This window comes from Ascidiella aspersa, chromosome 1 (genome assembly GCF_963924565.1).
Source record: "Ascidiella aspersa chromosome 1, kaAscAspe10.2, whole genome shotgun sequence".
Lineage (NCBI taxonomy): Eukaryota > Metazoa > Chordata > Ascidiacea > Phlebobranchia > Ascidiidae > Ascidiella > Ascidiella aspersa.
Window position 1 is genome coordinate 30,250,075 of NC_139447.1, and position 24,366 is coordinate 30,274,440.

At 43.1% G+C, this 24,366-nt stretch overlaps 2 protein-coding genes across 2 annotated transcripts in view; one reads left to right on the forward strand and one right to left on the reverse strand.

The window, feature by feature from the left end:
* LOC146169705 (uncharacterized) overlaps positions 1–24,366 on the forward strand; it is a 30,064-nt gene continuing 5,698 nt past the window's right edge. Inside the window, exons 1-18 of the mRNA XM_083388745.1 lie at positions 1–64; positions 1,316–1,398; positions 1,753–1,886; positions 2,188–2,364; positions 2,681–2,801; positions 3,092–3,201; positions 3,546–3,583; positions 3,717–3,801; positions 3,873–3,992; positions 4,106–4,302; positions 4,831–4,967; positions 5,356–5,495; positions 6,315–6,476; positions 7,075–7,272; positions 8,665–8,778; positions 22,322–22,415; positions 23,127–23,284; positions 24,065–24,162. Of these exons, the coding sequence (XP_083244871.1) occupies positions 1,329–1,398; positions 1,753–1,886; positions 2,188–2,364; positions 2,681–2,801; positions 3,092–3,201; positions 3,546–3,583; positions 3,717–3,801; positions 3,873–3,992; positions 4,106–4,302; positions 4,831–4,967; positions 5,356–5,495; positions 6,315–6,476; positions 7,075–7,272; positions 8,665–8,778; positions 22,322–22,415; positions 23,127–23,284; positions 24,065–24,162 (2,153 nt within the window). The 5' untranslated portion in view covers positions 1–64; positions 1,316–1,328. The remainder of the gene's footprint in view (positions 65–1,315; positions 1,399–1,752; positions 1,887–2,187; positions 2,365–2,680; positions 2,802–3,091; positions 3,202–3,545; positions 3,584–3,716; positions 3,802–3,872; positions 3,993–4,105; positions 4,303–4,830; positions 4,968–5,355; positions 5,496–6,314; positions 6,477–7,074; positions 7,273–8,664; positions 8,779–22,321; positions 22,416–23,126; positions 23,285–24,064; positions 24,163–24,366) is intronic.
* Positions 10,572–19,824, reverse strand: LOC146169706 (uncharacterized). The gene is made up of 8 exons (XM_083388746.1): positions 19,563–19,824; positions 17,862–17,998; positions 16,743–16,852; positions 15,541–15,712; positions 13,145–13,351; positions 12,705–12,807; positions 12,015–12,201; positions 10,572–11,719 (listed from the first exon to the last, which is right to left on the reverse strand). The coding sequence occupies exons 1-8, from the start codon at positions 19,682–19,684 to the stop codon at positions 11,321–11,323; spliced, it is 1,437 nt and encodes a 478-aa protein (XP_083244872.1). The 5' UTR covers positions 19,685–19,824; the 3' UTR covers positions 10,572–11,320.

Genomic DNA, 24,366 nt, shown 5'->3' on the forward strand with positions numbered 1-24,366 from the left:
AGTTGGTGAATGCTACAGAAGTGTGATTTTTCACCCGGAAAATTTGCTTCAAAAAGGCAATTTGGTAAGAATTTAATTGTGTTTATTACATCTAAAATATGAATTTAATTTGTATGATTTTTTTGTATTTTTATATAATTTTTTCGGAGGTGTTTGCGTTCTAGCTAGTGTTTTTTTATTGCGTGATATCAACTGTGCTGTGAATTGTGTAAAAGTTTCCCGCTAAATATTTTTAATTTAAATACTAGAAAGTATTACATTGATGAACACAATAAACAACATATTATTGTTTTTGTAATGCACAATCATTGCGTTTTGCTTTTATTTATGGCAAGTTTAATACGTGGCCATCTATTTATTTGGCGCTGGTCTCGAATCCTACCACAACGACCATTATTTGGGTTTGGGTAGGTTAAGCAATATTATTAAATGGCAAATATAGCATTACTTGACCCGCCCTAACCCATAATATAATATTACTTGACTTACCCGAACCCAGTTATTGTGCGTTGGTTTAATAATTGTTTCAACGCTGTGGTAGGATTGTAGACCAGCGCCCTTTATTTTAACACACTCTTAAACGGTAAAATTGGGTTTTCAAAACATTACAATCTTTCACTTTATCACTACAGCCGATTTACCATCCTCTATAAAAGATATACTCCAAAACAAAAAACTTATTTTAGGTCATTGAATTCTCCCAATTTGGGTTTTTTCACATAAAATTTCCAATTATTTTTTTAAAGAACAGCCTATAACTATTACACATTACCTATAGCATTGTCTTATATGATAGTCTTTTGTAATTGTCGTTTGTCAATAACTAGCCATATAGTTATTTCAGTATACAATCATTTGTTTCAAACTTTGCATGCACATGCACCGGCCATCAAAATTCAAAAACACTGCCTTAAGCAGTGGTTTTCAACCAGGGTTCCGCGGAACCAAAGTACTGGCCTAAAGAAACTATATGTCTCAAATATTGTTTTACCAAGTAACTATTTTTTTGGTGCTGGTCTAGAATCCTACCACAACGTTGAAATAATTATTAAGCAATGCACAATATGTGGGTTAGGGTGTCGGCTAGTGTTTGGGTGAGGGTGGGTCAAGTGTTATTATCACCCAAACGCTAACCGGCACCCTAACCCAAATAATACGTTGTGGTAGGATTCTAGACCAGCGCCATTTTTTTATTTTATGAACAAATAACATACAATAACTGCATATTAGACCTCAAACAGAAATAAAGTGACTAAATAATATTGCAATTGACTGTAATCAACTAATTTTTTTATAAATTCTACATTAAATACAGATTTTTTCTAAATATGGCTGCAGAGGCTGAACAAGTCAGTCTCAACACTGATGCTTTGATAGAGGAGGCAGTTGCTGTTGCAGGTAATTACAAAATGTATACATGTACTGTATATGGTTCGCTACCTACTAGTTTAAGCCAAAGTATAATCACTAATGTGTGTGTGTGTGTCCAAAGGAGCCAGACTAAAAGTATTTAGAAGTTAATTGAGGGAATAATACAACACTTAGGGATTTCAATTTAATTATACCACCACACAAACACCAGCCCGTATTTAAATTTGCAATCATTAGTAGGTGCATGCAAACCCTAGCCATCAAGTAATTTAAAATTTGTAATGCTTCCATTATTTCATTATTATCATCATCTTTGTTACCAGCATGCCACAACATTAAGGTTCACAGGTTTATATAGCAAATGTGTTTCAATTTGAACAGACAATGCCCAAGCAGCCGAGTCGGACATAGTTTCAAAAGCCTTCACAAGTGTTGAGGAAGGCAACTCAGAAGTTCAATATGTGACAATGACGCCAGAAGAAGCAGCTGCTGCTGGTGTCATGGAAGATGAACAGGTGCCCATAATTTTTGCTTTGTAGAATAAATAACTACAGTATTTAAGTAAAGTGTTGTATGGCCTAGCACAATCTTCATTGTTAAAGTTAATACATGATTTATCTTCGCGAAAGTTTATTGCAATAAGTGTTTAGTAGTTACAGTACTTTAGTTGAAGACATACATATATGTACTAACTCAACGCCCAATAATAAACAAATCTGTTTTTTGTTGATTTTATTTCCACATCTTATCCATTTTACTTAAATAGCTTGAACATTATATATGTCCCAACTCTAAGCATTTTCCTTTTTGTTAAAGGTTGTAACTACCTCCTTACAATTTGACCCCGCAAACCCTGATGTTTTATACACTGCCGATGGAACCCCGATTAACCAGTCAGATCTAAGTCCCGAGGAGCAAGCTCTTGTACAAGCGGCACTTCAACAGCATTTGGCAGAACAGGAGGCAGAACAACAACTTGCTATGATAGACGAGGTTTGCTTGTTAATTTTTTTTCGTCAGTATCTGCTTTTGATAATTTTTGTTGCAAAATGTATTTTTGTGTGGTCAGAAAAAGTATGTCCCATTTCCTGTTTTTCTATTAATTTAGTAATAAAAAAGTGGCTATGTAAAACAAATGGTCACACCCTACTTCATGTGAAGCTGTATGAAATTAAATTTGTCATTACCTGTTTGAAAAATATTAATTCCTAAATATTCTCCATACAGTATGCTTTACCATATACTACATAGACCTGTTTTTTGTCCTTACATATTTCAAAGCAGTAACATGCCACATTCTTATCATTAGAATGCAACACAAGAAGGAGAACAGCAAGCAATGGTAACAGAAGCAACAGGAATTCCTGCCACAGACCAACCAGCTTCCTCCATTCATGCTTCTGAACCTGTTGCAACAATAAATTCAACAGGTAGGCTCATATTGCTGTGTTGCCACTTGCCAGTATCTAGTTACAATGGAAAGTGTGGTTGCGCTAAGTCTTTGTGCTCGGGCATTAATAATTTTGAGTACCAGAGAATAGTCCATTAGACTCACCACATAAACAGTTAAGTTTTTATCTATGCTGTATAATCACAAAATATAACAATACAATGCGACTTTGTGAGTCTTTAAAAAAACAAAGATTTGTGGTATGGGTGTTATTTTTAATGTACATGGTAAAATAGCATTGAAAATAAAACATTGTGCACTTTTTTGCAGATCCTTCAGTGAATTTGGCCTCACCCAACACAAATGCATCACAGATTGTTCAAACACTTGCAAATAATGTTAGAAGGCAGCAGGAATACCTCAAAGCTCAGAATTTATTGGTAGGTTTGAGACTTTAGTTTTTACATAATCATAATAATATTATTACTAAAGATACTCAATTTGAGACTAGTAATATTGTTTTAATGTATGGAATTCATATTGTGTTTTTGATTTCTTTAACTGTATCATAAATTTTCTTAGAATAAATATGAAATCCAAAATTGTGTGCATCTAAAAATATATCTATAAAGCAACAAAATGCATTACAATGTTGAAACATTATTAAACACACATAATTCCTAATAACCTACATTCTTCACTTGCATTATGTATAAAATAATACTATATTTTGTTTTCCATTTGATAATAATGCCTAGCTGTTGAATTCATATTTTGTTTGTAGGATCAAGCAAAAAAACAAGATGCTGGAGCTGTATACAAGTAGGTTAACTATGTATGAACCAATAAATAAAAATAGTTTAGTAATTTGGTTTAAAGAATCAGACAGTTAGCTTAAAATGTCCAATTGTGTTGCTTAACCATGATCTGTGATGTGATATTTGTTGTTTTACAGCCGCTTTGAGGAAAAAATTGTCATCAGACAGGGTCAACCACAAGTTGTCAAAGTGCCAATCAAGTCGAACCCATCACCCAAAAAAGTAAGTCAAACCGGTCATTTTGATTGGGCTGCAAGAGTGACCAATCCACAGCAACTATGTTTTCCTTTTAGCCGGAAATTCCAGCTGCTCTTGCAAACCTCATGCCGAAGATTGAGGTGGGCAAAGACGGCAGTCAGGTCATCAGAATCCACCAGTCACAAATCACTGCAGATCAACTCAAATCACTTCAGGTATCTGATTAAAAATTTCAAAACAATCAAACGAAGTTCATATGTTTTTACTACAATAAATACCGGATGTAGGCTTTCTCCGTAATCAGCCCGGCTCTTTGTAAACTTTACAGGAAAATCCCAACGTTCGCTTGGTCTTTCGCCCGGCAAACTCTTCACGAGCGCAATCGCGACCCAATATTCCAGGCATGCCTAACAGCGCGGTGAGAAAGCGCGGACGCCCGAGAAAGAACTTCGCCAGTCCTGCAATCACAAACCACTCGTACGAGCGCGCTATGAACGCGGACGGCAGTCCTCCATCAAAGACCAGGTGCTTTAGACTAAAGACGCTTTTTCGAGAACTCGATGCATGCTTGTTTTCTTTTTCAAACGTGTCTTGCGTTACAGGCAAAATACGGTTAGGCAGTATATTTAGCAACGAGGGATTGTAAAGCCTACCACCAAAACTTAGGATTTTCAAAACGTTGTAGCTTAAAGGCGTCAAATACTGAAACTTGGGGTGTTCAAAACAGCGTAGGGGTGTCTTGTAACTGCAAAAGTACGTCCATTTAATCCGATACCATAAGGCAGTAGGGTTGCGCTAAAATAAACGAAGTAGAAAATGCTGTTTCAGATTGCAAATCAAAGCTAAATATACGTATCTATTTGATATCTAAGTTGTACCGATACCACCAAGGTATCGGACGTTTGCCGTTACCACTTGGCATCCCTTTCTTTATAATAGAATCTAACAAAACAAAACAAAAACAGTTTAAAAGCTTGCGTGATCAACCGATCATTCAATGAAGCGACATAATTGTTGATATATTAGAAACAATAAAATATATTTTTGTTTAAGGTATGGCCGAACACCAAAGCAGCCATACTCTATGAAAGACTACGCTGGTGAAGAGGACGACGGGGATTACAAGCCCCCGTCCTACTCAACCTACTCCAGACAAAACCACGTTCCAGGCAGAAGGGGGCGGCCCCCAGGTAAAATCTATTCACAAATTGACAATTCTTCAACTTAACCACACTAGTAGACCACAACCACAACCCTCTTATTCCTTGTTAAATCGTTTGAGCTGTAAATTAAGCTAACTGTATTACATACACACCTGTGTTTCTGTATTCTTGTACACATCTGCTGTATCTTGTTTTCAACTTGCTCCAAGAAAAACGAAATAAAACATTCATTTTCTAAATTTAACATTTAATTTAGGTCTTACGAAGTTCTTGCGGAAAATATATCAAGGGTAAACCAATTACCTTGTGGTATTGCTAAAAAAAATCAGTCGACGTCCTTATTGTATTTTACGTCGAAGTATTATGGCTTAAAAAAACGTAAGACTCTTCGCCTAACCTTGGTTGTTCTCGGAAGGTTCGCTGAACCGCGTCAACGTGGACCGACAGGCGGCCGCCTACCGCCGCGCCAACTCGTACGCCACAAAGATCGAGGCGCTCAGGGAACAGGAGGAAATGCACTCAGACGACGTTTCCACTGCTAGACTCTCCATCACGGTAAAGCGAATCGCTAGGCTGACGCGGATATATATTTTTAACTACAATCAGAACACTTTGACGTCTTTGTAAATGTATACCAACGCCGACGCGGGGCTAAAACGCATCCTTTTATGGCTAGCTGCACCCCTCAGAAATGACAAATAGATTGCGGCACCCCTACAAGATTTTTCCGTAGGTAAATCACTAGAATGTCACAATAAACGGAACTGGAACAACAAACATCAACACTACACAACGTAGGAAGTTATAATTGGATTTACGCCGCTTTAATTTTAACAAAAAAGTTGTAAGAGTTGAGCAAAATCAGATCCTTAACTGAAATATCTCTCGGCACCCTTGAGTGTTAGAAATGGCATCCCGGGTGCCGCCTCACCCCGGTTGAGAACACTGCGGTAGGCCGGCGCGAATATTTATATATATTTTAACTACACTCCGAACACTTTCTCTGTTTTTAATTCGTATAAACGCCGACGTGGGGCTAAAATCGCAGCATTTAAAAGAAATATACTGTTACCTTTGCCACGCACCACCTTTTTTCCTAACGATTTCTTCTGGCAGATAGAAAATTTATAGATATACCAGGAATAAACAAATATTTAACATGAAATAAACTACTACTAAGTGCAGACGCTATAGCAATGGTGGGAATTAGCAGCATCGATGACCGTTAAAACTGCAGTTTTCCAAAGTCTTAATTGGAGACTTAAGAATAGAGTTGCGGAGTCGCTTAAAAAAAATCCAAGTCTAAAGCCGGCCAAAATAATAGAGACTTCCAGGTATACAAGGTGAATAACCCGCTCGATGTTTTTCCTTCAGCCGCAGAAACCTGCCCTCTCGTCGGTTGAGCAAGCCATCTCGACGCGCCGCAAAAACCGCCTGAGGGAGCTGCTGAGCGCGTGTTCCGAGGACGAGATCATGGAAGTGGCGCTGCCCCACTTGGCTCGCGTCTTCTCGCTGTGGGAGTTTCTCATTATGAAGGTAAATGTGCTCAGCTGTATGAATGACTGGGTCTGTATGCTGGGTTTGTAAAGTATACACTTAGCTTGCTCTTTCAAATGTCCTGTTCCTACGCGTTCACTTTGCAGAACACCTTGTGTATAGCATAATTTAAGTATAGATTAAATATTTTAAGCTAACAGTGGCTAAGCGGCATTAATGCTGAGGCCGTAAGCTTTAAGACTTCGCGTGTTTGTTTTTTTCTGAACAAAGAAATGACTCAAATTGGTGTCATTGTGTTTTTTAGCAAACCTGCTAGCTCGATACTGTGTGACCTATTTGTAATTTTAAGTATTACGTTTGCGAAGAGAGTATCACTTCTGCTTACCGTTGACGCAAATTCAAAAGTTACAACTTTGCCGAGGTTGCAAAGTTTCATTTTTTTCGGGCGTGTAAGAAAATAGGTAACAGTAAGACTTTACAGACAATGTTTTAAAATCTCCAATTGCCCCCATCACAAACTAACCTGTCGTAGTAGGTTTTATTTTTTATTTTTGCTCGTATCGCCATCTATCCGCAAAATATAGCTTAATTATTGGCCATCGGTCGTCAAAACTTAATAAATCTCGTCGCTTCTCAGGTGGAAAAGAACAAGCTGAGTCGCGTGTACTTCGCCGATGTGTACAAGGAATACGAGGCGCTGCACAAGTACGTGTGCCGGCTCACTGACAAGTACAAGGAGACCCTGGCAACTAGCAGTGACCCGCAGGCGGCCGAGGATGGCGAGGAGGCGTTGGAGAAAGACAAGCAGTCCATCGTCACCATTAGATGCAAAAAGGTGATAACTGTATTGCTCATTGATGTGTACTCCAACTGCCAACCCTTCCGAGGTTATTTTTGTGGCCTGTTGTGTCATATTCTGGTTTGGTGTTACTGAAAGAAACAAATCTCAAATATCAATTTATTTTTGAAATCGTTCGCAACAAACGGCGGCCTGCCGAAATTATTGTCTGAATAGCTTTTATAAACTATACTTATATAAGCAGTCCGTCTTCACCATGATATGCAAAAAGGTGCTTATCTTTTTTTTAAGTATGTAGACTCTGTGTATTAGACTTGACGATGTTAGTTTTGTCTGATAAGGGTAATCATATTCTTGTTTCAGTAAATGTACTGTTACCATTGCAGCGCAGCGAACAGGGCGTGCAATAATATCTGTCCATTAAATTTTTTGAGACCCTGGTATTAAGCGCGATCTGACAGCACTGCCGCCAATATATACCTGGCATTACATTTCTCAAATTATTTATCCTTAAAAGCGAAGACGCATTTCGATCAGAATTCAAAGTCATTTGGATTTACCCATAGCACACAATCGCGGTGTCTCCTCGTCCTCAATATTCGGTCTTCTTGGCTGCCTTCTCAAACATCAATGCACATTGATTTATTGCCCCAGACACCAATGTCGACCGCTTTATATTTACCCGGCCCTCGGACCCCCGCATCAAAACGACGGCGCTTACTTGTGCTTGATGCTGTGCTATTAATACCTCCACTTGGGCGATAAGGATTAGGGATGGGCGCTCAGCAAGGATGTCCACGCCCAACTTGTCATGTCGACAATATTATTTTCCTTCGAGTGTGGCTTTGCTTATACAGGAGGATGTTGGCTTTTGGAAAAGTTGTTTTACATGCGGTACAACGGGCCTAGGCAAGCCTTGGGTTCTTAGAATGCTAAAATATTTTTTGGTGACCAACAGTCCCATGTACTTCTAAAAGATCATTACAAAAACTCTTTAAATATATTAATAAATATACGTAATATAAGACAAATGTATAGCGATTTGATTTCGCGGATCCCCTACATATTCGCCGCATGCCCTAAATTGGAAAATACATATAGACCAAAGTGGTCAAAGAATGCCAGAATTTTGGCCACAAAATTATTTGTTTAGGATTCAACACGCGTGAGACTACATAACTGGTACGAAAGTCATATACCCCGGTTGACTACGCTTAACGATCTTAAATTCCATTTTTTAGTTTTTGATTCTTTAGACATATTTCATTTTGGTACAGCAATAAATATGTTTGGAAATCACTAAATGTTTCGCGGGCTATATACAATTGTGGTGCGAGTCACATGTGCCCGCCGTTCTGGTTTAGGCCACCCTGTCCCAAACTATTTCGCACCCCCACCCTTATATTACCGTTTTTGTTAAATTTTCAGCTGGCCGAGTCGCTCGGATTAGACCAAGAAGAGCTCAAAGACGCCATGATCACTCTTCTCGACTCTGAGCCCATCAAGCCAGCGCCAGAATCGGCTAAGGCCCAAGTAAAAGAGGTAAGTGAGAGCCAGGGTTGATCTCGAACGATTTTTTCGACGAGAAATGCCATAATTGTTTCCAGATCAATTCTGCGAAGCTCGCAATAAGTAGCCAGGTCCCGTTAAACGATGCCGAAGAAATGGTTTTGAAACCTTAAGCAGGTAATTGCTGCGACAGCGGAAATAAGTATAGTTTAACTTGCTCGCAAAAGTACAATTTCCTGGATGCCATTATGATTGTATGTGTATTGCGTGGATTCTACCGCCCAGTTAAAATATCAGGACATTTTAAAGTTCAATTATTAAACTTTACCTAAGAGGTTGAAGAGTATGCTTACTCTGGTTTTAATTTTTGTAATTTGCTCGTCGAAGGAGGTTTAACCGCATTGCAATTCAAAGAATTTGAGTTTAAACGGTCGATTTTAGGTACTATTAACATTTAAACAGTTTACAACACTCTTAATTAAAGTTTATATTCTCCTGTTCAAATTGCGTGGCGTTGATCGTGAATATGTTCTAACCATTAGAATCTAACGAGTTTCTTTTCTGGACGCGAATGCCATTGCACTGTCGGCATTGTGGATCTGTGTGACCAAAGATTTTAATATTTTGGTTTTCTTTGTATGCGTTTAAACCGTCCAATGTTTGAAAAGGGGCCTTGGTCTTATTCCAGTAACCAAGTAATCTAGCCGACTCTGACCTTTGTCGAGCATTGCCTTAATACGGAAGCCGCCCTGCGCCTGTGCAAATATCAAGTGCGCCCGAAACGACGGACCCTAGCGTTTGTATTGCGACTATCTTGCGCTCCGCTAAGCCTTTGTACTACTATATACACCAACTGACCTTCGACTGTCTTTTGAACAGCATAGGCACAGCAAGAAGTGTGCGCATTCCGCCCCTGTTAATTTGCGTGGGTAATTGAATGTCGACAAACCGTCAGTGCGGCTGTTGTCCAAACATGCCGAGATCATCCCCCGCTTTGAAGGTATTTGTTGGCAGCGGCAAATCCCTGTAGCAGCTTTTCAAAAAAAGGGAGCAGGAAACCATCCCCGATTCACCCTCAATCAGTTTGTTTCGAAATTCCTCGGATTTTTCGACCCGCACCCTCTTCTGTGACCGCGCAGACGGATCATCTTGCTGTTTGTGCCCCTTGTAAGCCACGCAGTCCACAAGGTCACTCACTGTTTTGACGTTTCGCTTAAAAACCCAGGAGCGCTCTTCTAAAATGCCGGCGTTCCGTCTTGTTTTTAAGGCAAGGGCGGCGTCTTCAAACGCACCAGTGTTTGCCCCTGATCGGCGCAGCGAATCAGCCGGATAAATAAATGCGGCCGAGTTGAAACAGGCCTGACAAGTAACTCCTGTACAGCTGCCGTTCGGAATGACGAAGCACGTCGTATATATTATACGCGTTGTGCTTCTCCAAGGAAAATCGAGCACTCGCGTGCCGATTTACAAGGCAAACGATAAATATTTGCCAGTTGCTTGGGCTGTGTTGTTACCGGTGGAAATGCGCAGACAATGAAGAGGCGCGGTGCCCATTCTTCACGCTCTACTGGGGCACTTTGCTTCCTGCGAACAAAACAATTCCCGCTCTTCGTGCACGTCACGAAACGACCTCTTTTTTAGCCTTAAAAGGTCCTTTTTTGCTTAATGGACCCCATTGGTTTTTCGAAGTTGCCTTGTCCAGTATCGAGCTTTTTTTTGCTTTGAGAGCAATCTAACGTCTGCTTTCCTTGCGCATACGAAACCTAAAGTAAGTAGCCGAGTCGAAATGCAAAAAAATCAAAACAATATATTTCAAATCGTTATACACAATATTGTTAAGGTGGCGATAAAAGTACGCGGTAAACATGGTGGTGAAAAAAAGAGATCCTTTCTCGCTTGGCTTTCCCCGCAGATATCCATGGCAATGGAAAGTATATTTATTTATTTACACGCGCTGGGAGATTTAAATAGACAGCGCCGAGTGAAAGAACGCAGATCGACCCAGCGTTTGCAAAAAATTACCACATCTTTCCAATTAAACGAGCGCAACAACGTGTGTAGAAATTCTTCGCAGTTAAAACAAAACAGCAACGCCGCATCAAGAGTATCGAGTAATGTTTGGACTTATTGTCGGATCTTGGTGTTTCAGTTTGGGGAATAAATATGTACACGCGAAAAAATCGACTCAAACGGACTTGGAATAAATACGACGAGTGCCGCCCGGTCAGAGAAGGTGTATGGGTTATGTGGAGTGTGCTTGGAACATATTCGAAACGAGAAATAATCTGTGCGCCTTTGAGTAAAGTCCGTAGGAGGAAACTGTTTAAGCGCGAGAGAGAATGCGGGTGAAAAGCGGTTCTTGCACGCACATACACCTTGCGCCATTGCGTCACACTGACGATAAAACATAATATGCTGAAAAAATCATCCCGCCGCCTTTAGACGCGCGAAAGTTAAACAAAGGCAAAAAACAACGAAAATAAACGGCGCGTTACTGTTCAATGTTCTTGTGACGGCTTCATAAAAAAATCCGCGGTCGACGATCGAAAAGAGTAGAAAGCTAGTAGGAAGAGTGTCAGAAGTCGTACTGGGAAACGTAGACGCGAATGGTGAGCATGCGGTTATCGCGCATCACGCCGCGCGGGTTGTACGTGCTCATGTCCACCTTGACTAGGTGCTCGCTGGGCCCGTTCAGCTGCTCGTTGACCACCAGGTAGGCGTGCGGCCTGTACATGGACATCTGCATCAGGCTAAACAGCGTCGAGTTGCCCTGTACAATCGAGAAGTTGTAGTTCTGGCGACGGCGGCGTGCCGGGAACTTAATGCGGAAGAGCTTGGTGGGAGCTTTCAGGCCTGACGTGATTGACACGAAGTGAAATGAGATGCTAAGCGGCTCCTTGCGGCATGCTCCGTACGTCGCGCTATCGCTCGTCACCTTCTTGCAGCGGCGTCGCCGGCAGATGTTGGTCGTCACCTGCAAGGCCAAAAAATGTTGTTATTTACACTAATGTTCAAGTGGAACAGCAAAAAAAAAAAATTCTCGGTGCTTTATGGGTGCAAACGACATATAATAGCATTTCACTCAGATTTAATACACTAATGGACCGAAAAGCGGCGTTTAACCGTTTGTAGATGGAAGAACGCGCCGGAAATGTATCTATAGTTTTAAAAGTCTTATAGACTTGGACATTATCACATCCGTATGCATAACAAAGTATAAGCGGCCGCTTCAGAAAAACAGTTATTTCGTTCTACAAGTGAGACTTTACCTGTCTGTATCCGAACTCATCGGTTCTGGTTAGCTTGCGGAAGAAGCCGTTATCGGGGCACACGATGGGCGCGATGCACTGGTAGCTGCCGTGAGTGTTGACGCAAACCGCGTCTCTGCCGCACAACCGCTTGCCGCTGTCATCGCATTCGTTCTTGTCAATGCACGAGAAGTCCACCTGGTTGTAGCTGGACAAGCAGTGACATGCGCGTAGTTAGGCGTATATCCTTTGTATACGTTACGAAAACTTAGGGCACCGGTTCTAAAACTTGGTATATTTTTCTTGCATGTGCAGTGTTAACTAACATCTCATGGGATATTATCACCTTGCAGGCTGTTAACTGCGTTTAACTTGAAAGTGGCTTTAGTTGCCTTGGATGGGTTTTGTGTATGATTTGTTATACCTTTAAAATGTATTATTAAATTACTGTGGAAAAGGCTTGTTCGATTCATTGGAGAGCTGTTGTCGTGATGTTTTACAGTAACAAATCAGTGAAATAGCGTTATGAAAGTTTCTAAATGAGGTCTTGCGCAGCGCTTCAACTACAGTAACCTTTAAAATAGTGATACATTGTTTATACAGTAACATATAACATAGGTAAAGTTCCAATCCTAAGTGGGTTTCGAAGATGTGTTTATCACCAACCGGATGTCGGAGGTATGCGTTAAGCGAAAACGCGTAATTTCTTACCCTGGGGGACAGACGCAGGTGAATGATCCCGGCAGATTGTCGCACCTCCACTGGCACTTACGACCCTCGCCCACACTGCACTCCTGGTCGTCCACGCACCGGTCTGTGTGACGTCACAATTGCAATAATTTTAAAAGATGCGAAAAGCAAAGCACGCGTTTACAAAGCGATACACTTCTCCATGTAGGTTAGAAGTTAAAATAAACCTTGGGTAAATTGATCCTTAACAAACTATGAAAACTTCATTCACAATAAACATGCAACTATAAACGTAATTTTCAACATCGAAAAACGAAATTAAAAACTTTAAATTCATGTTGAACATAGGCTAACTTTGCCTCTCATGCAGACACAATTTCGTGTACGATTAGAGACCCATTACAAACAAAAATCAGCCTCAATTTACAAAGCAAAAACAACAAACATGAAACCTCACGCACCGTGGTACTTGCTGAAGCCGCGGTGGCAGCGACAGAAGAAGCTTCCCTGTGAGTTAATGCACTCCGAGTTATGTGGACAGGAGCCGGGCACAGCGCACTCGTTCACGTCGGTGCAGTAGCGTCCATTGGTGAGAGAATCCTTTGCGTAGCCGGCCGCGCAAACGCACTCGTACGAACCCGGTGTGTTGCGGCACTGTTCGCTAGCCCCTGCAACGAAGAAAAGACCGCGTTAGGGCAGGCTAGGATTTACCTCTATACTGTGTGTGATGACGTGAATTGCGCTCGTGTCTTACTAGCAATGTACCAGTTTAGGCTGACTTGATATGCCGTGTCGAACGCAACCGTATACAATTTAGTTCCTTTTGTGTCTTGAAGGGAACAGGCTGTCTTTGACGAGGGCGAACGCTGCTCTTGATTTAGCAACGAGCAACGACTTTATTACAGCCCTGCATATTTAGGCTGCCTTACCAACTTACCACCCCCCACCCGCGGACACTAAAACAATGCTCTAACTTGCCAATACATATTTCTATTTTTCGTGCTGTCTCTAATAGATCACAATGCGCTATTATTTAGGAATTTTTGCCCAAAGATAATGCGGCCTTTGTTTACACAACATTTTATTGGTGGCGTTCAAAAGAAACGCGCCCGAACGCGCACTTTGGCGCGTGTTGAAAAACGCCCAGTGACCGGGAAACAAAACTTTGCCCCGAAGTTCCGATCGTGCAAATGACATCACTGCTCAGGCTCCGCCTCTAAAAAACAGTGAACCAGCCGACTTGTGCTAAATATAGTCGAGCGCCACGGTTTAACGACGACGCGCATTCTGGCGCTAAGTCACGACCTATTCGCCTTGACATCATTGCATCGGATGTTGTCGTTCCGTAACTCTGTTTGCGCTGCAAACAATGAAATCGCGCCCGCGGGAGGCGAAAAAATGTAATCCTCGCGTGCCCGCCGATTTCTTGGCACCGAGCCAAATCCATTTTTGCGGGAATTCGATGCTATCTTTTGGCCGATTTTACATGGCCAAGAAACGGCCCGCGCCCTTTATTTGATCATGCTTACGCCTGTAGTGTGAGAATGGGTAATTTATATAATATGATGCAGAGTTTGACGGTTCGGTATATTTTATAGGAAGGCAAAATGTAGAGATTTAATTGCAGTTTTTGTTGTAACTTGACCAATTTTATCCTATTTAATTCGTAACTGTTGATAAAAAAAACTATCGGAAGTGTGCATTTTCGCGATTTGGTTGGTCAATTTTCGCCGAATTCCTCGTGAAAATGAAATATCTAATTGGCATGGACAAAACAGTTTTCGGTGCCCAATTGCTTGTACGAGAGGCCACTTCTAAAAGTGTAAAATCTACCAGAATTTCGCGCTTGTGTTGTGTGTATGTGTACAACTGCAGCAAGACACCGGGCGGCGATTCGTAAACAAGCGCGGCCAGTTCCAGCTCTTAATCTGTTGCCGTCCGATGAGCTTACGCGCCTTATGAGCGCGACCAGCGGACGTCGGCCACTGTTGGCACAACAACCAGCCTTTAGTCACTTACACTCGCTCGAGACTACCAAGTCAGGGTTTCGCAACCGCTTTAGAGGAATCAGCTTATTTTTTCAAAGAATTATTTTTTGGTCTATTTTGCCAAGACAACGCCATATTTCGTCCTTCCTTAAAAGCTGTTTAAATTGGCTTAAAAAGTGCAAAAGATTTTTAGAAACTTAAAATGGTCCTATACCTAAAGCTTTGTGAGGGGAACTGTGAGACTATACCGCCTTGTCCATTGCTGACATTCTCCACAGTCGCGCGGTTTTTAACGACCGTTATTTACTCGTTTACGCCCAGAAGTCCTGAACCCTTTTGTAGTTTTCTAGCTTTCTGGTTCGGATGCAAGCGATTGCGACTTGTTATGTACCCGGTATTGATGCTGCAAAGCTAGCTGCCAAAAGCGCACTCGTTTGCTTTTCAAGAGAATGACTGCTAAACATTTTTAAGAACAGAATCACGCCGGTGTTTTAGGAAAGCTTTAACAATTACCGCAAAATTTATTTATTATCACAGGGTGGAAATTTCTTCACATGTGACGGTAATTTTTGGGAAAGTCCCTATTCTCTATAGATTAAAATCTAAATGATGCAAGCCTGTTATAATCAGACCGGTCTGTGACTAAAATATATGTTGGCGTCAGGACCCCTTAAACTGGGGCCTTCGCGTCTAGACAAATACCGCTGATCTGCCAACGTATCTCTGACGTTTAACCGCGTTCACACAAACACTCGTGTCATTTATATCGCGTTTACGGCCCTTAGCGAGGAGTTTGCCTCAATACCACTTGCTTGCTTCTCTATAAACTATTAGCCAAACAAGCCAGTGACAATGACTGTTCTCCTTACCTTGGCACATCGACTGTAAGCACTCATCCTCATCTGAGCAGGTGCCGTCTCCATTGCTTCGGTAACCGGCCCGGCAGTGGCAAAGGTAGCTTCCCCTCGTATTTAGGCAGTACTGGTTGCTCTCGCACGGTCGTTGCGTGCACTCGTTAATGTCCCGACAAAATCGTCCACGCTGTTAGGAAAAAAACGCATTTACGTCATTTTGTTGCGGCCTGGCCTAGCTCGGCCCAGTAAAGCGAAAAACACAGTCGTATAGCCGGCTAAGGCTCATAAAGTTTTACCGCTAGTGATTCAAGATTAAACTAAACTAAGCACATTCTTGTGGTGAAACGTCGTGAACAGTGTCTTTTTAGTGACAAGCTTATGTCATATAGAGTCTCCCTTTCTGGGAACAGAATAAATGGCACATATTGTTGGTAGTTGTGTTTTGGTAAGTCGCCGGTTAATCTTGGGTTGGTTCCAAACTATTGACCAAGGAGAAACGTCGCTGCCCTGTTTAATTTTGGCTAAATCTTTTAGGAAAGTAAGTAACTAGCCCTTTCAATGCGATAAACATGGACAACAAAGGACGATATCCTTAGATGGAAGGCTTGGCATCAACAAAAGACCGACTTTGCTCCCTCAAACTTTATCTATACTCATGAAATGTCCTGTTTGAAGTTCGCTGTTTAACATATATTATCGCACAGAGTTAGACGAATCGATATCTCAGATGACAACCTTTTGTTTACTATCTTTAATTGGAATAATATGATACAGTGCCAATTGACGGATTTGGTGTTTAAAAAGTAAACATTAGGTAAAATATATGGTACGTGATGGAATGTCTAAAGTGCTATAGCCTCGCTCTGTTTACTACACTTTTTAAAAGGATACGACACCGCCAGAAATGCCAATTGCCGTATATTCTGTCACATGTTGCCATTTTCAAAGTAAATATTTACGAAATATGCGGTTCGGGCAGGAGAGTCAAAAGTGCCAGTTTTACTCTTGACGCAAATGACTGTTTACTACGCTCTCTGTCGCCCTGGTTTAAACTTATAAACCCTCCTCACTTGTAGTATAACTTGCGGTTAGCTCGAGAGACCCACGGCGCGCAATGTTAATGTGCGCTTTGGCCCTACTGTGACGCACTATGTCGCCGCAATTGGGGGTCGCGTCCCCTAGGGGCATGGGGGGGGGGGGCTGTGGGTGGCACTTACCTTCACCATCCCCGGCGAGCAAAGGCACCTGAATGAGCCCACCGTGTTGATGCATTTCTCACTGCTGCCACAATATCCGAAGGTGCATTCGTCAATGTCGACGCACTCGCCTGTTGAGTTGAGGATATAATGTAGGTTAGACGATTAGATATTTATCTTATAGTGTTGGCGAAATGAATAGAATCGTGATGCAGTCACAGTAAAACCCGATTTTTGAGGCGTTGCTTTGTATACCTACCCTCTGGCCTTTTTGTCAAAGTGTAGAAGGAGCCAAATTGATTGCTATGTAAAATACAAAGTTGCCTTATTATATTGAACAAACAGGCAAAGTCGTTGTCGATCTTTTTTAAATGGATAAATTTCAAAACCTTAGCCCTTTATTAGACCCTGCCCAGGAAACTACTTTCGATCTTATTCTGTATATTTACCTATAATCATTATACCGAGGTTGCCTACAGGGAAAACCTTATCCATCAAACCGCAGCAATCGGTTATGCAAACATCGCCTTCTGCCAAAATCGAAAGAGCGATATTGCACGAGGGTCGTTGTGATTTGCAAGCAGATGTCTCTATATATCACTATACCAACTCATACAAGATTGGGGCCTAAGCGCAAAAGAGACCTCTTAACATTATATCACTTGAATTATCTTGCAAAACGCGTAACCGATCGACTGATCATGTGTTCTGTGAACATCGTCTGGGAAAGTCAATTGGCCGTGCAGCGCCGACCCTTGACCCCGCACCTTTCAAGTGCAGTTGTTTAATCACCCATAGTACCGCAGAAAGTAGATTTCGGGTCGGTGCTACAATCGACGAACCCTCGTGTATCCCAAAGATTGTATAACGGAGACACGCCGGAATGTTTGCCGTACGGCTTTACAGAATGTGTATGGGAGAGGAGGTCTAATTGCGTCTCGAAGAGTACAGGTTTAGAAACCAAGACCCCCCACCCCGAAAAATCAATTCGAACACCTGCCAAACGAGCTAGTGCTGATCCTGGGTAAACGACAAGCCACGAAACATATTTTTTTACAGGCAGCAACTTATTTCGAGTTTACTCAAAAAGATTGCATTGACGGAAAACAGCGCTCAAAACGCCAGCCGTCTTTCACCCACCTGTCGCCTCGTCGAGCTTGTATCCGTGATGGCAGATGCACCTGTAGCTGGCCCACAGGTTGCGGCACGACTGGCCCAGCTTGCACGGCGCCACCTCCTTACACTCGTCGATGTCCACGCACCCGCGCTCCGTGTGCCTGTCAAATGTCGACCCGGTTAACGAGATATTCGAAACTTTACAGGCCGGCTTAGTAAGCCCCCTTATCCCTTGTTGGATCACGTTTTTATGTTTTTTTGTGGACAAAGCTGCAAATTTGCACCGCTCAGGTGCGAAAATTGGACCAAATTATGCTGAATTTTTTTAAAGGGAACCAGATGCATTTGAAAGAGAAAAAATACCATCATTTGAATGCGATGCACTGTGTGCAATAATGCAGATTTCTTATTTTTGCTGTTGAACCCGGTTTTGGACCAATGCAGTTTCGACTAAGTTGTAAGAAATACGATGGGTTGAAATTCTTCGCAAAGGGGTCACAGTAAATCATTATTTTGCGATTTGTTTTTCGTCAATTACTTGCCAAAAACAGCAATGCCCATTGCCCACTACCGTGCCAAAAACAGCCATGTCCACTATCCTGACGAAAACATGTTGTCTGTTACACCTCTCGCCGTACAAGACCCACGTAGCCGGATGGAATGGTTTAGATGGGCAGAAACCGTAAACCCGGTATTTCTTTCGCCGCCCGACGCATCTGATCGCCACCTTCAGGCACAACAATGGCCTTTGCCCGGCCTAAGTCAACACTCAAACTTGATGCCAGTGGGCTAAAGGCTGAAAATTAGGCCAGATTACGTGGGACGCTTATATAAGGCACCCTTTGTCGATCAGTTTCTACATTTTATCAACCCATGGCAATTTAGACGGTGGCTTGTTGTTATACCCGCCCAGTACCCCTGAACCGCGCAGTAAACAAGGTGGGCAAAACCTCGGGCCCTAAAAAACGGCCAGCTTTAGCTTTCTGTTGGTAGGTAGCCGCGACATGTGCGCCAATAAAGGCAAACGTCAATATTGTTTCGTCACCCAAAGCGGCGTTCCATTGTATCGAGTGACAGCGCTCAATAAATACAGCGCGTGCGGCGGGCAACATAAGCCACCCCAAGGCGCGCGCGGCCATAAAGCGTCCCATTGTGCCCTGTCAACAGCAGCCCAGTGGATGTGTGGGGCTTAATTTGCCGGATCGATTACCAACACGATCCGGTATGTCTTCTGTACAACCCTGACGCCGAGTGTCGGTGGTGCAATACAGTATCGTAATGCGCCGTTCGCACGACACATTACACTTTATACAAAGCTAAACCCCGAAACCCTTTCAGGCTATCTTGTGAAAGCCACACCGTAACAACAGTGATTTAAAAGTGTGTGCCCCGAAACTTTTTGCGTTCTTAGAAAAATAACCTATTCGTGTTTTAAATAGGCATGTACACAAGTATGCGAGACTATCAATCAGAAAATTAGTAATATGCTTTGCAGTGTCTTAAAAGCGATTTTCTTTTATTATTTATTATTTTGTGTGTCGCAAGCTTAAAAAGTTTGAGAACCACTGCTGTACATTAAAGAATAAAAATTGAATCTCTTTACTAACTAAGCGTGGAAATCACACTAAACACGAGCTAAAAATGACATTTCTTAGAAACTTATTCACCAAGTGAAATCCATTTCTCATATATATGGTACGTCGCACAATTACTGGATAAACCTACCTCAGGCCTTCGGCGCAGAATCCGTTCAGAATCTTTCCCTCTTGAGATTCGACTCGCATCTGGGCGCGTCCACCCACGGCCAGGGCGAAGACGAGCACCACCAACTTGCCGCAACAAAACATTTTGTGTCGCTCGCGCTTAACGCTACACACAGTAGTAAAGTACACAGTATACAATCAATCTTCCGAATATCCAGCGGCTTGCCTGATGATCGCGCAGCAGCAGTTTAGCAACGCAGGACGTACACACAAAAAAGCCTATATGTACCTGCAAAGAACGACAACTCGTAAGGCACTTGGTGCTGGAGGCCGCGCGCTGTTGTGGAAACAAACTGCAGCGTGCCTTCGCGCTGCCCGCCGAACGAACGTGGCTAATCTGCTCTGGCTCGACTTAAGCCGACTACTCTGTTCAGCTGAAGCAGCAACAAGGCTCGGGCGCACTTGACAGACAGGTGCAACTTCCGAAGGCTACACGCCACAGCCCTATTGTAGCCCGGGTGCCCCATCCGGGTACTGCGACAATGGCACGACGAGGAATGCCAGCGAGCGCCTTTGAAGTCTCCTCAAGTTCCTTTTTTCCCATCGTCGGCTCTTTCCTTGCGAGCTCCTCTCTTTTGTCGAGAGAGCGCATAAACAAACCGCATAGGGCGAGCGGTTGGCCATAGGCAGCGGCGGCAATACATCTTCGACGGTTTTAGTGCGCCGTCGCGAATATGCCAATGGTCATTAGAGAGTCGCCTTAATTTGTTTACCCTGCTCTTAAATCCAGCCCGCAAAATTGCACCGCTAAATTCCCTTTCTGCTGTTCCTGTAAGCCTAGGAGCAAATTCTATGCCAAGGCCATAGCTTTCGCTCTTATTTGAACCAGTTTTCTGTGTCAAGTTGAAAACCACACCTTATTTTTAACTACGTTTTGCTGCAATTTTTCACTCTTTGTTCGATTCATGTCACCGCTTTCAAAACCATTTTGCTACCTTTCTCTAGTAATATTTTGCTATCTTTACACATTAGTGGGCCGTGATTGTTGGCCAGTTTATATGGCCGATTTCCAAATCTTTTGCCACCTTCACCACTATTTCCGTACTATTTTTATACATCGGTGGACCGCATTTGTAAGTCAGTCCCGTCATTTCCCGCGTCTGACACGGGCTTTGCCGAAACGGTATTTCCAAAACGTCGCCAAGGCAATCGCCCGAAATTGCGGCCCTCGGGTCGTTTGTTTTTGAAGGGACAACGCTGGGCGATTTGCGATCGTCTATAGACCTCCACATGCCGACCAAATTACGACCCTTCTTTCTCGTGGCACCATCTGCACTGGTGTAATCACACGCGGTCGCGAGCGCAATTTCGCAGTCTATGTGTCTCGCCCCCTTTCCTCTTCGAGAAACAACACTTATCATCCGAACACGACAATTGATGCTGGACATTGCTGACTGGCAACCCTGTTCCAACTCGCACACCGGGTGCAATAACACGACTGCGACCAACGAGGGTATTTGAAATGTACATGTAATCGGATTACCGAAGGCGTGGCGCCCAAGCCTCGTTATGCGAAATCGAAACTGGCTTCCTTCGCTCGTATATTGTGCTCTTCGTGGGTAAAACCGACCGACAAAAGGATGGTTTGCCGCCAAATCTAACCAACCCCATTCTCGTAACTTCGATTGAAGCATACCGCTAGTGCGACGAAAACGGTGGCAAAGTTCACGTGGTGTGTTCATAACCGATCGGAATGCCTCTGCAAACCTGGTCGCGAACTTTCCACGCCGCTTAGCGCATATTCGAGACGGACTTGTGGTTATTTTTCGTTGCGTACGCAGTCTGTCGCGGCCACGCGCTGCACACAAAAGCAGGCAATTTACAGACGCGAACGTGCGTTTTGTCCGCGGTCGATTTGGCCTTGAGACGCGAGCGCGGCTCAATTTTGGGTCGGAAGCGAGTGAATAGCCGAGGCAACGTCCCCGGTTTCCTGTTGGCCCAGACACCTGCGGCCCTGGCAGCGCGCGGGCACGAAAGGCCAGTTTTACGTGACCACTTCGCAAAAAGCCAAGGTTCAATTTTTTAAGCGTACCCGTGGACCAGTTTTACCACCCCTTTGTTAAAGCCACCTGGCCGCTTTAAAGGCGCCTAGTTTTATTTTTTTTAGTTACGCATTTTTTTTTTTTCTGTTTTAACATTGTTGAATCAAAATCAATTTGATTTCATTTTTAACCACGAATTGGTGCCTTTTCCACAATTTTGGTAAGTTTTAACCAGTTTTCGCACATTTTTTGTTTGAAATCGGCCTTGTAAACTGGTCTGGAATTAACCTGTCCGCCGTCCACCCGATACATTTACTATACACGACGGCGCCGCTCCGTTAGACCGCAAACGGACTTTGCTTGTCGGACTCGCATACTTTCCAACCACAACTCTTAGGGCCGAAGCGCTTAACGAGAAAGGAAGGCGGGAGAAAGTTGCCGGTTCGAGCACTCGGAAACGAATTCGCCCCTGTTCTGGTTCCACGCCAAGTGCGTTTGCCCGTGTCGGGCCACTTAAGTAGGCCAGCTTTCAAAACCAAGTCCTAAAAGAGCCCCGGCCGCTTCCTAAGAGGTTAACCGCCTGGTTAAATTCCTAATTGACCCTATATATCGAACAACGGCGTAAAATACGCAACACAGCTGCTTCGCGGGCAAGCGATGATGTATCGCGTGTCAAAATGCAAAGATTCCGTTCCCCCAACGTTGCATCGCTAATCGTGTGACGTCATGTTTTTCGCAGATCACCGACACGAGCACGGCGGTGACGTCACAGGACGTTTCAAGCCAGGACGCGAACGTCGACGCGACGGCCCAGCAGCCTTCGCAGAGCGTCGGTAAGTGCAAGGGTGTGCGTTTTTACGACCGTAGCCCTTTTAGCGCGTCGCCGGCAAAACTCAGGCCAGTCGTTTCGTTCGTTTCTCGATAGCGTGCGACCTGCGCCTTACGATCGGATGCGGTCGGAGTTTTTTCAATAAGCGCCAGTTATTTGTTCGATAGTGTGTGTTGCCGGTATGTGGTGCGGTATGCGACGGGGCGTGGTCGCAGCATCGCCAATGCTGCGTATAGGTTCAGTAGTTCGACCCGGCCTAATTGCAAACATGCGGCCGGGCTTATTTTTCACAATGACTTCGTAGACGGCAAAGCGTGGTTTGGGTAATAAATACAAACACCCTTTAGTGTTGACGTTTAAGGCACAAATCATGAAAAACAATGGCCATATATGTAAACGGCTAAAAAAAAATATTTCTCAAAGAGTTGATAAAGACAAAGTTGATGCAGTACATTTACGCTTTAAACCCCTTCAGGGTTTGTAAAGTTATTCAAACGAGGTAGGATTGGGTCATTTTTCTTCATGACGTTGAAAAAGACCCAGTGCTCTTTCTACTTGTATCACGTTGGTTTCATCTTTTGGTCAGCTAACATGACCCGTCCACCATTTTCCAACTATACTGGTCCATTTTTTTTCAACCGTAATGTTCACGTAAAGGTGCCAAAAAAGATAGCAAGTCTCATTATCTATCCTTAAGCCTTCCCTTTGTCCTTAGATCCGGCCAAGCCCGTGCAGACCGAGGCCACCTCAACCAATTCGCCGGCCACGCTCGTCGTGCAAGAGCCCGCCGCTGCCGAAGCGACTCCGCAACAAGATGAACAGCAACCGCGGCAACTGGAAGCTGCTGCAGCGGCCGACTCGGAAGGCCATAAGGTATTTCGCGGTCGCTGGTTATTATAAAATATGCGCGTGGGAGGAAAACGGGAATTCTTCGGTTTCGGTACGACCGTAGCACTTAGTTTCGGGCGCCCTTGTATGTTTGTTGCAGTTTGTTGATCGAACAAATGTAGGAGAACAGTTTTGCAACAACACCTCTTTGTGTGACCTTTTTACCGTTGTTGACATGAAAGCATAAGACTTATTTACCCCATTTTCTTGTTAATTTTGCAACACTGTGGTGAAAAAGTATGCATAAACGCAATATGTCGCAACTGGGACGAAATCATGTCAAATGTTTCTTTGCCCTTTTTGAAATGATGATGCCAACTAACCTTCTGCTAGGCTGTAGATCAGTGTTTCTCAACTTTTTTTCGCGGTGACTCAAACATTAAGCTTTAAGTATAACATTGAAGATTTGACGGCCCAGTTTTCCTAATGAACTTTTTGTAATGTTTTTCTTATTGATATCTTCGAATTTGATTATTATTATGTCTTTGTATTGCTTACGCATTGTTTTTCAAACTTTGGAGAATCTTAACTATTCTGATTAAACCTAACCAATTATAAAAATACTGCATTCGGCGATCCAACCTAATCAAACGGCGACCCACGACCCATAGATTGAAACACTGCGTAGGTGAACGCTTTGGAGATCGCATGATATTTTACGGCGTGCGACAATTTTTTTATGGCCTTTGACACTCGTTTGAACAACTAGCGTTCGGCGGCAATTAGTTAATATTTAATGCAAAGTGTCCCGGTTATCATTCACAGGAGGCTGCGGTCATTGATTCAGCAGCAGAAACAGCAGTAGCAGCTGTGGCTGGCGCTGAAAGCATGCAAGTGGACACCCCAACGGCCGTACAAGACGCGTGAGTGACACCTTCTCATTATTGAGTGTTTACCTCGTTCGTGTGGGTGCGGCTTACGCGGTGGATTAGAATTGTTATTCTCGCTTTGCAAGTTGACCAAAACATAAACCATACATTTATCTGTGCCGAACTGCGTTTCGTTGTTCTCCAATACGGCGCACAATAAAAGCCGACATAAACTTAACCCTATCGAGAAATAAGTTT

Bases quoted from the DNA above. Each gene is read 5' to 3' on its own strand.
- LOC146169706 (XM_083388746.1), bottom strand. From the start codon at position 19,684: ATGTTTTGTTGCGGCAAGTTGGTGGTGCTCGTCTTCGCCCTGGCCGTG. The intron at 15,713-16,742 runs GTAAGTGCCACC...TTTTCCTAACAG, and splicing joins GCTCGCCGGGGATGGTGAAG to CGTGGACGATTTTGTCGGGA. The intron at 12,808-13,144 runs GTGCGTGAGGTT...GACGTCACACAG, and splicing joins CGGCTTCAGCAAGTACCACG to ACCGGTGCGTGGACGACCAG.